We start from the raw sequence: 16,215 nt of genomic DNA, 5'->3' as shown, positions 1-16,215 counted from the left end.
GATCCTCTCCCCTCCCGCGAGGCCGGGCTGAGCCTCGGCGGCCGCCGTGGAAAGCGACGCCTGCGCAGAGCGGCGCGGCCGTGCGGGCCATGGCGCTGTGGCTGCTGCGGCGCCGCCTGCGCCTTCCCGGGCCCGGCGGCCGCGGGCACGCCCGGCTCGGCCCCGCCGCCCAGCCCGCCGCCCAGGAACCGGCGGAAGGTACGGAGGGCCCGCCGCGGCCTCGGGGTCGTGTGGGGCCGGGCAGCACGGCGGGCGCTGCCGGGGCGCGTGGGGACGGGAGTGGCCGCCTGTCCCGCGTGTCCCACATGTCCCCGATGTCCCGCCTGTCCCGCTCGGCCTGGGACCCTGCCGGTGTCCCGGGCGGGAGGAGCTCGTAGGGCCCGGGCAGCCCGGCCGGGCTGTACCTTTCCCGGTGCAGCCCGAGGGACAGAGTCCGCTGTTGGTGCCCGGGGCTTGGTTTGCCTCAGCTGGGGGTAAATCAGGTAACAGGGGGTGTCCTGGGAGACCCCTCAGAGATAAGAAAGGCGTGACTGGGGCTGTGTGTTTAGTGCAAGTCAAGAACCGGTGAGGAGTGCCCATCGCTGCTGTGCTGTAGCTGTTCATGCGGGTGTGAGCCTGAGGCCTGTGCTTGTGTTCGTGTTTCACAGCTTGAAAACGTGAGGCAGCAAGCGTTTCTTGAAGGGAGGGTACGATCAGGTAGTATTATCACAGCTTCTCAAAGCCAGCAAGTCTTTGCTGTTCATATCCTTATACTGGCAGATGTGCAGCAAAGCGGATTAAGAAACGATTCCAGGTTACAGTTAATCATTCTTGTTTTGCTGCATAACTGTGATCATTAGTCTCACCTGTTTTGCTGCATGACTGTGTAAATGTTTGCATTAACATCAGCATGCAGAGAGCAACATGTGGAGGATGGGGCTGTTTCTTTTAGTAGCAGTGCTGGTGAATGCATCTTTAAAACAACTGTAAAACTCTGGTACTAACTGGAAATATTTTGTGGAACGGGGGAAGAAAGCAAAGTGGACTGGCTGTCGTGCATTTGAAATGCTCACAACCACCATTTGAATGTGAACATGTGAATCTGTGCCATGCGCAGACTGTGCAAAGGACAGAGCCAGAAGATGTCAGAGCACATCTGGTGTAGTAACTAAACACGTACAAGGCAGTAAATCAGGCAAGAATCACAGCCATTCTGGCCTAATGTAACTGTGAGAGTGAGAAGATCTAGTTTCACCTCCTGATCATGCAGCTCATCCATGGGACTTGTGCTTTCTGCATCTTGGTCTCTTCACCCTTCTCTGCGCCTATGGAAATGAGGATATTTGCCATCTTCATAAAGCATTTCATTGGTCTTCCGATGAAAAATGCTATAAAAAAACTAAGCTGTTGAAAAACTACTTTGGTGACCATTTACTAGCCTCTATGAGAGCTCAGTAGATTCACAAAATAAAAGATTTAAAAAAAATAGATACAAGTAATACTAAAAGTATCATTTCATGATAATTAAGATTTTCATGAGGCCACTATATCATGTGTGTTCCTCAATATCAAAAACACAGAATGAGGAGCTCTCTGTTGAATCTTCCTGTGGCAGATAGCAGCTGCTGGGAAATGCTCCCCAGCTTCCCAACCTGAATGTCAGTATTAACAGGTAGCAGCTTCACAGGCTGTGCTGATATGATTTGGTCAGTGGATTAGTTTGAGACTTATGCAGGGAAGTGATCATAATTTCGGGTTTGGAACATGGCCCCCGTGCCTGTGTGCAGTGAGGAAAAAAGTTTCTGTGTTTCTGGATGTTCAGTATGTCTTGATTCCATGTGGGTTCTGTAGGCTGTCAGCAACAGTACAGATTGCCAGTAGTGTGGTGAGATACAACTGATCTGTGGGTTTATTGTAGTGGAGTAGATGAAAGTGTATTACTAAATGAAAATTTTGAGTAGGAGTTTACTGTAAAGGAAGGTGCTGAGTTGTAAAAATAGCAAGTGTTGAAATGTTCCGAAGGTAAAAGTGCTGGTTTTGTGGTAGCAGAGAGAGATTATCTTTTTAGTGCAGCTTGCCAAAGGTCTGCCTCGTAGCATAGCTGACAGTTCCAGACTCCTGTGTGTGTGCTAAGTTTTTTGGTGGTGAACAGCAAAATAAAGAACAAAGACTCCTTGTATCATCAAGCTTCCCATGGCATCAAGGGAAGTCAGTATTGCTTTCTTCCTACATTTCCAACTCCTTGTTATTACAAATCTATGCATTTGTGAGAGAAACACACTTATATTTCAGTATTTTATTAATTCTTCATTGTTTTCTCTTTTGCGCTATCTTGGAGAACCAGGACAAATATTTGTTCGGTTGTTCAATCCAGAGGAAGAGATTGAGTGTACTAAAATCAGTTTTACATCTTTCTGTTTATACAGAAGAACCTTGATGCTCATTTCTTCTCACAGATGCTGAAGTCAGTACCAGAAAGAAGACATTCACTGAGGTCCAAACAGAACGACTGGATCAAGCTGAACGGACTGTTTTAATTAAGTGCCCATCAAAACTTAACGAAAAAAAATTATTGCAGTATTTATCCAGTCATGGAAATGTTAAAAGTCACTTCTTCTTTGAAAATCGTGTAAGTAATTTAACAATGTGAACTTAAATTTGTACTCAGATAAAAAGAAATACCAGCACTTGGTTATGGCCTCATACATGCAAGTTAAGCAAATTATATATAATTAGTATATTACATCAGTTTCTATCTGTGCTAATGTTTACAAGTTGCTCAGCAGCAGATTTTTATTCAGAAGTCAGCTAAGCAACACCTCTAAAGGCTAGCCAGCAACCTATTTTGCAGTAAATCTTTGAAACTTTCATGTTGCACTGTTCTTTGTTCAAACAATAGAGATAACTATTTTTTATGTGTTTTTGAGCATTTCAGTTGTGAAGATAAATAGATTTCAGAACTTTATGCTTAGTGTTTACTGCCAAGAATGGCACATCATAAATATTTTTAACCTCTTGTAGACGTGTCTAAAACATGTTGAGATACAGAACCTTGTATCAGGGCTGGCATATTAAACTGTCTCAGTACTGCCAGGAACGTCTGAATAATATCAGTACAATGAGTTCAAGACTTGTATGCATTTATCTAACCCTGTATTTCCATTCTTAATGTTTTAGGGCATCAATGCTTTAGTAGAGTTTTCAGAAAAGAGCAGTATAGCCTCGTTGCAGGATGCTGTTGGAATCCCAAATGCTGCAGAGCATCATGTTGTCCCATTTAAATCGAGACTTTTTACTTTCACACTGAAAAACCCAGTGAGCCAACCTGCTGAAGAGACACCACTTCACCTCTCTCCTCAGTGTCACATTCCAGTGACAGACCTTATTCAAAAGCTTTGTCTTGCAGACAGCGTAAGTAGAGGTTTCTGGATCTCTCGCAGTTGAAAATGAACCATCTTCGTTTCAGATTTGCAAGTGATCATGTTAAACTTAAAAAGCAATTTATTTCTAGTAAAAAAAAAAGTAACCCATATTAGAATTTTACCTGTTTCTCCAACATTGAAACAAATAAATTAAATTAGTAATTTTAATTGTGACTGTAATTTTTTCTGTATTAAATAAACCTGTTTGAAATTTTATAAAATAATCTTCTAATTGCAGTGATTTTAAGTGGATTAAAATATATGTTGATAGATAGAAGACCGCTTATTGGATGTTTACAGTGTTTATTTTTTGAACTAGATAAGCAGTCAGATGTACATTCTACTGAATGAGTATCAGCTTACAGAAGAAAATATCAAGCTCCGATTTCTGGCCTGTTCTTTGGTTCGAGATTTCGCACGTGCATATTTTCCAGACAGCACAGTAAAACCGTTTGGCTCTTCAGTCAACACCTTTGGCAAACTGGGATGCGATGTGGACATGTTTCTGGACTTCCGTGATACACAAAAGAGTCCTACAAAAATGGTAAGATTATGCTTTGCATCTTCAGTTTTTCAGATTTCTTCAACAGAGCAGCTCATTTGCTGTTTCACAGACAGGAATCAGTTTATTTATATTCAGGTTTTACATGAGTTCATACTATAGATTGTAAACAAATTAATTTGAGTGCTTGGACTTGAAGACTTTCAAAAGCTAGATGTGACATAAAAGAGATCTTTCTTGCATTAGGAAGAAAATTTGGTGTTTATATAAACTTTGTACTGTTAGGATGAATTTCACTATGAAAAAAATCCTCATCCTCCAGAATTGATTCAGCAGAGTCAGACCTTCTCATTCTACTGTTGCATTTTCTTCTCTGGAACTGCTGGGTCTCATATCCATACTCTGTTAAAGCTTTGATCTTTAAGGTCCTTCATGTTCTAAAGCATAATAAGTTTGTGCATGTGTGAGCATGTGCATTTTGAGAGGGTTGTCTTTAGCTTTGTCCTTTGTCCTTAGCTCAAAGAGTTGACTTTATGCTCCAGGATAGTTACTGGATTATGTGCAGAGGTGCATATACATATATATATATATATATATATATATATATATATATATATATACACACACAATAATGAGTGCAGGGAGGTGTGAAAGCTTAGAACCTGGGATAGTACTGGTGAGTTGTTACAGGTGACACAGATGTTCATATTTGTGTTTTCTGTCCTGAGAAAATTACCATGTTAACAGCACCTGATTTTCCTTGTGGAGGAACTTGAGGATAAGATGGAATATGTGAGCTGTAGACGTTTTGGGGCCCAGGACCAAACAGGAACTGAGATAGATCAATAATCAGATACTTTCAGTTGTCAGGCTTTCTGTAAGATACCTCCTAATTACTTGAATGCCTCATTGATTATACAACAGTAAGCATCAAGACAAGCAGGGATTACTAAGCAGGTGTAGGGGCTTGAAGTTGAAATACAGTCACTTGAATTTGTTGACCAATGTACAGAATTTGCACCACCACCTTGAGGAGCTGAGGATTACAAGATCAGCAGTAAGCAACACACAGTCAACAGTCGTGCCTTTTTCTGTGCACATACTAAATTTCATCTGACTCATGTCCTTACCCATACTGTGATTTGGAAATATGCACTATGTACCCAAATCCACATGTTTAGTTTAGTTCCTTGGTAATTTGGGCAGCTTCAAATTGTCATGGTTATCGAAAGTATGTTGTATCTCAGACCTTGTGCATGTAGGCATAAAGAATGGGAAAGGATGAGACCAGGAAGTTCTGGAAGGATCTTACCTCTTGCTGCTGCTTTTTGACTGTGGAAGATGTAAGTATCCTTTCAGATTAGAGAATGAAATAGGAAAGAGAGAGATGAGAATCAGGATAGGAAGAAGAGTGAATTGGATCAGAAATGTCCAGTGGAGAAGTTGGGATTCTTCATGGATTCTGAATGGGAGATAAAGTAGGTGATCTTGATGTTTTGAAAACTTTTCTTTTTATTTTTGTGGTGACAGATAATTTGGAAAAACTAGCTGTTTTCCTTAAAAGACAATGAGCTTAAGCTTTTGAAGATTAAAGATACACTCAGGTTTTTACTGTACAATTTGTATAACTATGCATGTTACTTTTAAAGAAATAACCCTTCAAATGTATATAGCTTTTAGTATTACTGCAGTGATAAAACACAAGGAAAGCTACTATGTCAGCTGAAGAGTAGGATCATCATGTATGTGTGAAGTGTTAAAATCTAGGAACCCATTACATTTTAACAGTAAAGTTGCCTCTTAAATTTTGAGGGATATCTCTCAAGTATAAAATGCTATTTTCAAAGCATGTTTGGTAACTAGGTGTTTTCTTTAATATTTATCCTTTGTAGACAATAGAAGTTCTATTGTGAAATTTAGAATTATTTGATGATGAATGCCTTTCTGGGAGTGCCAACAATGGAGGAGGATTGGGCATTTCACATCTATTTACATGAAATAACTTTACTTGAGTCTTACAGTAAACTGATTACTAATTGTAAATCAAAAAAGGGGCAAAAGTGGGAATGTTCTTTACCAAGAGTGGATTATCTAATACAGTGTTTGACCATAGATATGGCATTTTTAATGTGGACAGTTTGGAAGATTGGTCAATGACTTAAAGCAGGGCTCTATGATATTTTTACTGTAGCAGTTTTTGTTAAAAACAGTTACACTTATTGCTTAGGTTACTATATCAATTTACCCAAAAGTAATAGTTTACTTATATTTGCTGTTTTGAGCAATGTGGCAAGAATAGAGGAAGAACCAAAGGGTTAGGGCAGTGTATCAATACTTCATCCACCCTCTGGTTAGCGCCAAAGCTATATATGAAGGTTCTATCAATTATTAAGAATATCTACTTTATCATTACAAAAAAGCCTTTTTGCAGCTTTTGAAATATATTGAGCTGCTGCCTGGATAGGCCCTTTTGGTTTTTGTCACAAACATAAATATCCAAACACCAGCCCACCTACACGTCGGCCAAGTTGAGTCACCATCATTTTCTTTCGGGTTACCTACCCCAGTGCTGAATAGTTACAGGCTCTCGCTTTGAGCCAGCCCTATGGTAGCATGCAGCTACACAGCCAGAGGGGATTAGGGACCTCTGTCCTGGCATGTTCCGGCACACGTGCTGACTGGAGAGCTGTTGGCAGGAGGAGAGCAGAACAGTCACCTTGGTGATTGCCAGAGCCACTCAGAAATTCAGCACCTCAAGTGAGTTTGTTGGAAAGGTTGCAAGGTCCATAGCTTCTGAATTGTTTCACCCATCTGTGAGTGCATGTTTTCTTTGCACTAATCTGGTGACAAGAAAAGTAACCTCTGTGTCTCAACTGATGAGTTAGGTCACTGTAATGCTGTTTGCATGGGATGCATTCACCCATGACATGTCTCAAGGGGGAGGACAAGTCAATGTCAAGTATTGGATTAGCAAGCAAAATTATCTGAGGCTTAAAAACACAGAGAGACTATGAAGAGAACAGATATTTCATAAATATGAAGGTGTTTTATTGAGGTAAAAACTACAAATATGGCAAATCAAACTACAAAGACCTACAGGACAAGTACTTTCTGATGTTAGAATATATCTTCACAATATTTTTGTCAGAAAAACTATATGATGTGAAGTGATTATTTTAAGTCTTACAGAGGCTTATCTCAATTTTGAAGGATTAAGTAATTTGCATGCTACATTTTTTTTACGTTTTTAACGAAAAAGACATTTTCCTCTGCACTGCTGGTTGATTCACTGAAAACTCATTGTTCTCTGAGGATTTGAAGTGGAATTACTGGTGGCTTGAAATTAATGGTAGTTTGGTTATGTTTTACCCCTCTTTAATTGTATGCTCCTCTTTTTTATTTGGAGCATATATGCTCTCTTGGGAATTCCAGAATGACTTGTTTTAGCCAATAGTGAGACATAGCAGTATTATACCTTCATCTGAGCAAGTAACTTTACAGTAAGTTGATCACTATTAGTCTGGGAGAATTTAATCACCGAAAAAGGATATAAAAGATAGAGCAATATATTTTTACCTATTTAAGTTCTGTGGATTCCTTTGAATAATTCTTGTCTTTCAATCTCTAATTATACCAACTCCTTTGCAAATTGTTGTGGTCTTTCAGAAGTATTTTTAAATGTCTCTTTTGTTCTAGAGCTAACAGATTGCTTTTAAAATTCTGTGTTAGAAAAAAGGTCCCTTTGAAATGGAGTTCCAGATGAAGAGATTACCATCTGAAAGATTAGCGACTCAGAGGATTCTTTCTGTGATTGGTGATTGCCTTGATAATTTTGGTCCTGGATGTGTGAGTGTACAGAAGATACTCAATGCTCGCTGCCCTCTGGTGAAGTTTTCCCATCAACCGACAGGATTCCAGTGTGATCTGTCAGTGAGCAACAGGTGAGGCCTGGTTTTAAAAAGTTTAGAAATAACTCCAAATACTTCAAATGTTCTGAAAACCTGTAATGACAACTGTTTGAGAGTGCTCTTAACAAATGTGAATGTTGGCTCTGAAACTAAATAGGGTATTTTTCAACTCCTAGATCTCAGGTTTTGCTGTGGTTGAGTTATCTTTCTCGAGCATAGGAAATACTTTCTAGCTGAAACTGAAGACTTGAAAACCGGTCTATACAATAAGGTTGGCTTATGAAGAATTGAAAGAAGGCAGTCAGTGTTCATTAGCTTCAGTACCCTTCATGTATATGGGCGTATGCACAGCTCTCCTTGATTGATTTTCAGATTAAACAGCTCTAGAATGTTAATTTTTAGTGATTTGGCTTCTAGTTATTTTGGTGCCCTTTCCTTCTTCCTAAGGGCCCGCGTACATCTGTTTTCCGGGAAGATCCCTGGAAGGGAAGTCTGTGGTCTTCCTGCGGTGCCGCCAGGGGGCGCGGGCTGCCTGGGAATGCCGCTCCCGGCTCCTCTCCCTCCGCGCCTCTTCGGTGACGGCAGAGCACGGAAACTGTCCTGAACTACCCAAAGTTCTGTTTCAGAATATGCAGGGGTTATTAAGGCAAGATTGAACAAATGTCTTGCAATAAAATAACTTTTCTATATGCAACCGCAGTGAAAGTTGGGATGCAGTTCTGTGCAAGCATCCTTGTAATTCACTGTTGAACGGTTTGACTGGTCGGGACTGTGCATCTTGTCTTCTTGTCATTTGGAGTAATAACAAACCTCTGTGGACACCATAAGACACCTCATGGTTGAAATTTCAGAAGTCCTAGTGTTACAAAATTTTGACCTAGTAAACATCTCCAAAAGGCCATGCTGAATTTTTAGAAGAATTTAGTGCAAGTTTTTGAGTAAAATCTCCTGCAACTATAGTTCAGCGAGCATTTCAGGCTACAACTGAACCAAAATAAGTTTTATTCTCACACTGTTCTTCCATTTTTTTTCTACTTTTTCTTGCCCTTCCATTTGTACACTGCATAAATGTTTATATAACAATGTGATGAAGCAGATCAAAACCTGACCCATCTGAAAACCTTTATCCTTCCAGATTACCGTTTGGTCCTGCTGAAAAAAAACAAGTAATCATTTGAAAATTACAAAATTGACTTGGTGTGCAGATTCATTGTGTCTCTGCACTTAGTGTATTTTTCAGTGCAGCATTTTATTACTCTTTAGATGAAAGTTGTAAAAGAAGGATTTTATTTTATGTTAGGATAGATATATTGTCTAATGTACCTTGAAGGCAACTGTGGCTAAATTATGTTTTTTCGCCTCGATTCTTCATAGTTTGACTCCTGAGTACTTGATGGTGGTTTTTTGTTTTTCTTTTTTTTTTTTTTCTCCCACTGTGATGTGGAACAAGGAAACGGGAAACAGTGCAAATGCAGTATTATTATTTACCCAAAACCGTATTTTTCTTACTGTGGAAAAGTACATGTATTTCATCTTGTACAATTTCAAGCATTCCAGCCCAAACCATTCTACAATTCTATGATTCTTTTTCTATTTTCTAAAATGCATAAACATTACTTCTTTTTTTCTTTTTGCATGCCCTCTTATAATTAAAAACAAACATTGCATCTGATACTTCACAATTCTCTCATCATTTACATGTCTTTTACCTTTCATTTCTTCTTCAGCATTGCTATCAGAAGTTCAGAACTCCTGTATATCTATGGCTGTCTGGATTCCCGAGTACGAGCGCTGGTGTTCACTATACGGTGTTGGGCCCGTGTTCATGGACTTACAAACAGTGCTCCTGGTACCTGGATTACCAACTTCTCTCTGACCATGATGGTCATGTTTTTTCTGCAAAAGAGATCACCACCTATCATTCCAACGCTAGACCAACTTAAGGAACTGGCAGGTAAGGATGGCTGTTTCTGTGTTTATTGCACTTTATTGTTTATTTCGTATTTGTTTCTTCTAAAGTGATAAATAAACCCAAGCTATCTCTTTATGCTCTCAAATACTAATGGATATTATGTGTGCCTTAAGTTTGAGGGAATACACAAATTTTACTTGTATTTTTGTGAAAATAATGCATTCTTAAATGTAAAATAAATCCATTTTCAGTACAATAGTAAATTCTATTTAGAAGGGTTAGACTTACTCTGTGCCTTAGACAATTAAAAGTAATTTATTTGTTCAGTGCTCCTATGCTGAATTTTTTGTTTATTTTGTATTTTATTTTTTAGAAGACTTGTAGGGTATCAAATGTCTCTGCAGTTAAGGATTTTGTGCAGATTGATATGATGTGTATTGTTTTATAGATACCAAATGTTTAAAAGAAAGGCTGTATCTTCGTCTCACAATTTGTAATATCCTTGAGATTGTTCAGGCCATCTGCAAATAATTCTTGTATCTTCGCAAACAAGCTGTTCTGGCTGTTTCATACACAGCTTTCAGGGTTGATTATCTTCAGAGAATCTTATGAAAGCACAGAGAATGACACCTCACGTTCTTAATTCTTCACTCATGCCTTCTGCTTACTGACATGCTTCCTTGGAAGGTTTGAGTGCTTTCAGTGGAGAAAAAGGTCTGTGTTCAGTTGCTTTAAAATAATTTTAAACATTTGCATCAGAATTCTGTAGAATTTTTTTATACATAAAACACCTCTTCTGAGATTTTACAATATTCCTAATTCTCTGAAGTTTTTCAGAAAAAAACAGTGGATGCTCTGGATCTGATTTTTTTGCAACTCTCATAGAGATATTAACCTCAGAGAGTTGTGCTGTTTAGTGTATAATACAGCCCTGTATGCAGAGATACCAGGTTTGTTACTTAAAAGAAGTAATTTCAGAGGTAAAAGGATGTCATATACCTTATTCCTATAGGCTTTTGAAAATATGCCATTTGCTCATGATTCTTTTCCTTTGCGTGTTTGTAGACTTTTTTCTTTTAAGTTTTTACCACTTTAAGTTGAATCTTTAACCTAAAAGTTCACTTGTGAACTCCTAATTTTTGTAATATGGTAGCATTCATTGATTTCTGTCATGTCTGTTATCTCAATTTCATTAAATACAATGGCATTTTATTGTTTATTGTTTCAAAATATGCCCATATTTTTTTTTCAGATGCAAAAGACAAGCATATAATTGGAGGATATGATTGCTCATTTGTTAGTGATTTAAGGAAGATTAAACCTACAAAAAATACAGAAACACTTGGTAGGTAAATCTCCATTAATTTTTCTTTTTAAGGAGCGTATTGAAAATTAACTTTTCCTTAATGTTACTCATGGCCCTTGTTTTTCTTTCCCTTAGATGTATTGTTGGGTGAATTTTTTGAATATTTTGGAAACTTTGATTTCAGAAGGAATTCCATAAATCTTCGAAAGGTAAATGAATTTTAATTGCTCATCGTTATCAACTGAATCTCTCTATCTGCCACTTGATAAACTACATATGCTAAGCAACAATTTATGTCATTTTTAGTTGTATATGAAAAGTACATTTATCCAGAAACTGAGTTCTTTCTGTGAAGGAAGAGTGTTTTCCTCTCAGAGCCTAATATCTTACAGTATAATCAAGAACATTTACAGTGTCATTACCTGGATATGTTGGAAAGCACAAAATCATGTAAAACCTGTATGATTTTACTTGAAAGCCATGCAGTGAAAGTGGCGGTTTTAAAAAGTCAAAGCTATTTTGCTTCTGTGACAGGAAAACTTTTAAAATGTCATGATGTATGTTATAGCAGAAGTCTGTGACAAACCCTGTACACCAACAGGCTTCGAACTTAAAACTGGGAGTTCAGACTCAGTGAGAGTCTGCGTTAAAATTTACAGATGAGTTCCGAGTTTGCTTTTGGCACTTGAGTTTTCCACTGCAGTTTTGTATCAGCCCACAGTAACAACTCAGTAAACTGGGAATAACGTGATTATTCTGTGCTCTCACTTCAGTTTGCTTTATATGTTTGTCATCCTGTTTATTGATCTGTGTGTGTACATGCAAGTATAATAGAAATATATGAAAATATAAGTACCCTAACTCGCACCTGACCTGGTTCTGCTGGGCTGCTGACAGGGTGGGGGTTCCAGTGCCATGTTGCTGTGTGGACACCCCTTTGTGTCCTGTTTCCTGTTTGGACACTGTGGATCAGTGACACAAGAGCTCTTTTTGCTGCTGCAGATTGATCCTAAGGTGGATCATTAAGGTGGAGAACTTCTGTTTGCCACTAAGCTATAAAAAGACAAGCAAAACCATGAGTTTGGAGCCTGCTAGTCAGGGGAGATGTCTGTGCTGCTGATGTTTTTCTGTTTAACTAGTCTGTCCTCTTGGTCCTGGGGCAAGAGTACGTAACACGTACGTAGACACCTCCTGGAGCAGCAGTAGCTGGTGGGTTCCTGCTAGAGCTTGTGATAGAAGGCTTGAAGAGGTTCTGGAATACAGAACAGGTCAGCTAAGTAGCACTGATAAGCACTGAGATGGAAGTGCATTTAAATTAGCAAACCTACACCGTTGTCAACTACGTGTGTTGTACAATACCAAGTGCCCAAAAGTGGACCATGACCTGAATAGCTCTGTGCTTAAAAAAAGACAGACCACGCTGGGAGGGATTTCAGCCAAGGCAGTAATCTTGTTTAGTTACACCAGCTCTGCGAGCTCTCTGAGCACTGTGGGATGAATGGTTTGAACAGTTCAAGTGCTTGCAATAGTTTATCAAACTGGGCTACACAGGTTAATATGACACACTCATGCTGCCCATACACAAACAGAGGTAGGAGAAGGGGGTTGCAATGGGTGAGGTCTGAGGTTTGTTGAAAAGCAAATGGGGGAATGGCCAAAAAGACAGGTTAAGCTGTAGTTGTGTGTTCTTTGCCTTGAAGGAAATCTAAGCTTAATGTGGTAAAGAAAACCACCACTAAGAGGATTCAGAGAACAGGAATCGTACAGTCAGTCAGGTTGACAGGAAAATTAACTTGATTAATAACAACTGGGTGTTTTGTAAAAAGTTCTCTAGTAAGTCAAAACATTTTTACTCTTAATGCTCATGTAATAAGTCAAGTGATTTGTTATTTGCTCAACCTGTAGTACATATATGCAACTTGTGCTTTTTCTTTACACTGTCTGCAGGGAAAGGAAGTAAATAAACCTGAGTCATCTCCTCTTTATATCTGGAATCCCTTTGAACAAGACCTTAATATCAGCAAGAATGTTAATCAGCCACAGCTGGAGAAATTCATAGCTATGGCCAGAGAAAGTGCCTGGATTTTACAGAAGGAAGATAAAACTCAGAAAATAATCAATAAAGAACCTTGGGGACTGGCAGCACTGCTGATACCATTTGGAAAAAGTAGTTCCAGCAAGATGAAGAATAGGATGAAAGGAATAGGAAGTGAAACAATCAGAAGCCTCTTGGACTCTTTAAAGTTGAATAATGCGAACAGCCAACAAAAAGCAGTGGGAAAATGACTTCCAGCACAGAAACACAGTAGCTAATATTCTGTTTTAGGAACTGTATGTAACACGCAGTCCAAAGAACATAACTTTTAATATTTCTGTTATGGGGAATAGAGAGTCAAATTATTTCTGTTTTTCATTGTGATTCTATTTGTACAGGTCTCCTTTCTGTACATTTTTCTGCTCCTTGCTCTTTTCCATCTGCTTTATGAATGAAGAATATTCAAATACAAGTTTTACAGGTACATTTTGGAAATAGCCTCCTGTTGAGCACTCTTTTAAAAAAAAGACTGACAGGGGCACCATGGGAAAGAGCCTTTGGGAATTCTCTTGGCTAACATACAAATGATATGCTAAATAAAAGCTCCAGAAACAGCCACCTTTCAGTGAAACCACAGTTTGAAAGAAGATGAATGTGTTGGAACCATTGCTTCCAATCCAGTCATGTACTGGAAGCCAGTAAAACCGAAGTGCATGCATCTATTTTTGCAATTGTTTTCCATTCATGTCGATAGTGCCAAGACAAAATAAAGAGAATGGAATTAGATTAGTAGGGTTTGCAGTTTCCTAAAGCATTGCTCTCCAAGGGTAGTGCAACTGTTTAGTGTTGGAAAAGTGGGTTTGCTCTTGTGTTTACCACCTGATTTCAAATTCTTTAGTCAGTTCTCCATACGACTGGTCCCCACCCACACTTGTATAATGTTTCTCATTTTGCCTTCAGCTTCATTTTAAACCTGTATTTCAGGTTCAGGCAGGGGCTCTTGTATGCCCTTCTTGCTTCATCACTCTCTTCAGAGTTGCTGCCTTCTAGGTGACACCAAAGCCTTCCTGCAGAGGGATCTGTCCCATGCAGAGATCCATAGAGAATAATGTTTCGTGCTGGAGTCCTGTTTCCATTCTTGCCTTGGTTTTCGCATAGTCAGCAGAACGGTGACTGTCTCCCTTCCTGATCAGTTGGGCCAGCAGAGTCAATGCTTTACACTGACTTTAAACACTGAGTGCTCTGCCTCTAGCCATCTGCCACAAAAAGGAGTGTTTTCAGAGGAAAGGGGAAGAGGGAAGGGAAGAAAGGAAAGAAATCGAAAAGGGAAATGAAAGAAGGCAAGCATCAGACTTTGCAAGTACATTTTTGAGTATTTCACCTGCCCAGTTGGAGAGCCACTCATGCGTTAAAACTAAATGACAACTCCACAGACCATTATCTTTTATTCTTAACAGAAATTCTGTAAACGAAATTATTGGATTCAGATCATCATACAGCTACAACATCAGTCTTTAGGATTACTGCTTCAATCTCAGTATTTTTAGATTCTTTCATGTTGCAGTGGTGTGTGATTTTGTGTAGACTTTTCTCCTAATTATGTAGTCTGAAGTCTTTTCCCTCATGTGTTATTTGTTGGAAATACTATAGGCAGTAATGCATACTTCCAAAGTACCAGTAAAAACCGGACAAGGAAAAGTATTTTCCCGCAGCTGACAGACTAAGGGGTTAGACCTTCAGATCAATTCCATGTTAGTGTATGCAGAGTTTAAAATAATACTCAAATATATCTAGTTTCTGATTAATAGATGTTTTCTTGAATAATGACTCACATAGTCATTATCTCAATTGCTGAAATCTATTCCCATGTTAACTTCAAGATTGAACCTTGAATTTGAAACTTAGTTTTCTTCCTAAATCCTGATACTAGAACTTCTTTTTGGAGGCTGATATGAAGTGTATTGTAACCTTTTGTTGATGCTAACCCAAAGCCTTTGATAACAAGTTTGGCACAATGCTGTAAGGCACCTGTTGCGGCCTTAATCTCTACAGGACCTGGAGGTACATTTTCTGCTGTTTACCCAGCAACAGACTTTGAAGATTAGGGCAGTACTTGAGTAGTTATGAGTTTTCTTTTCTCTAGATAAACCAAATGGATGAGGGTGAGATAATAAGAAAATGGGTTACCAGGGAGAGAAGCATGCAACAGAACTGTGGCAGTGACTACCCACGTACATTATATTCACAGTGATCCACTGACGTAGGTAGGAAAGATTTTATATGAATTTTGGCATGAAGATACAGGACACTTGTAGACAAATAATGTTAAGTTTTATATTCTGGTTATATGGTTGAGCCATGCTGAAGCACAAGCTTCATTTGTAAATGGTTATAGATGTTCAAGCTGCTTAGTATTCCTTAAAAGGCAGGGCAGAACACCATTACTGTATATGCAGTGCCTTTCAGCATCACTTTTCTGTTTAGACTGTCTGTCCCTTCTGGGAATGGTTCTGAACCCTTGTCAGGGCTGCAGGCCAATTTCTGAAAAGAGGAGAAGGAAGCCAAAAGCAGTGTTGTAGCAATGGAATGCACAGGTGATTTTTTTTCAGATGTCTGCAAGTCCAGGGGGCTGAAGACCAGGGAACTGCTGACTGAAACCTAGAGGCTTTAAGGATCAGCTCTCATTGATGATGTCAATAAGCCCAGTGGGCAGCTTTCGTAGAGGAGACGGGAGATGGAGGGCTGACCATGAGCTTCCCTAAAACATGAGCTGTGTCTGGGAGAAGAGCTGAGTGATACTGGAGCAACTGAAGCCACCTGTGTGAAGAGAACCAGACAAGAGAACAAAGATTTCAGGGAATGTATTTATCAGATCAAGAGAGATGGTGTGAATATAATTTCCTAAGGGCAGCAGTCTTGAGGGTAGATAGAAAAAATCAATATGGTTCCGTCAGTGAAAACAAGGATGGGATATTTGTCAAGAAAGGACTGTGGTTATGGTCTGCATTTGAGAGCTTGTTCTTATGGTCCAAAAGCATGTAAGCAATGTCTCTGTGAGAATGAGGCAGTAAGTTTTACTCACTTCTCAAATTTGGTGCTGATATGCTGTATTGGATGGTGGGGCTGTTAGGGAGGTCACATGTAAGGAACA

At 39.2% G+C, this 16,215-nt stretch overlaps 1 protein-coding gene across 1 annotated transcript; it reads left to right on the top strand.

Annotated features, from left to right (window-relative positions):
- The first annotated feature begins 89 nt into the window (after nt 1–89).
- On the top strand, nt 90–14,384 carry MTPAP (mitochondrial poly(A) polymerase). Its single transcript, XM_027889712.1, has 9 exons — nt 90–198; nt 2,436–2,608; nt 3,157–3,390; nt 3,721–3,945; nt 7,633–7,844; nt 9,539–9,765; nt 10,976–11,068; nt 11,165–11,238; nt 12,977–14,384. Exons 1-9 carry the CDS (start codon nt 90–92, stop codon nt 13,313–13,315), a joined length of 1,686 nt encoding a protein of 561 aa, XP_027745513.1. The 3' UTR covers nt 13,316–14,384.
- The last annotated feature ends 1,831 nt before the right edge of the window (nt 14,385–16,215 follow it).

Source organism: Empidonax traillii, unplaced genomic scaffold, assembly GCF_003031625.1.
Source record: "Empidonax traillii isolate 1590-97213 ecotype Southwest subspecies unplaced genomic scaffold, ASM303162v1 scaffold270:size1067046, whole genome shotgun sequence".
NCBI lineage: Eukaryota > Metazoa > Chordata > Aves > Passeriformes > Tyrannidae > Empidonax > Empidonax traillii.
The sequence above is the reverse complement of the archived record's forward strand: the minus strand, read 5'-3'. Positions and strand labels throughout refer to the sequence as shown.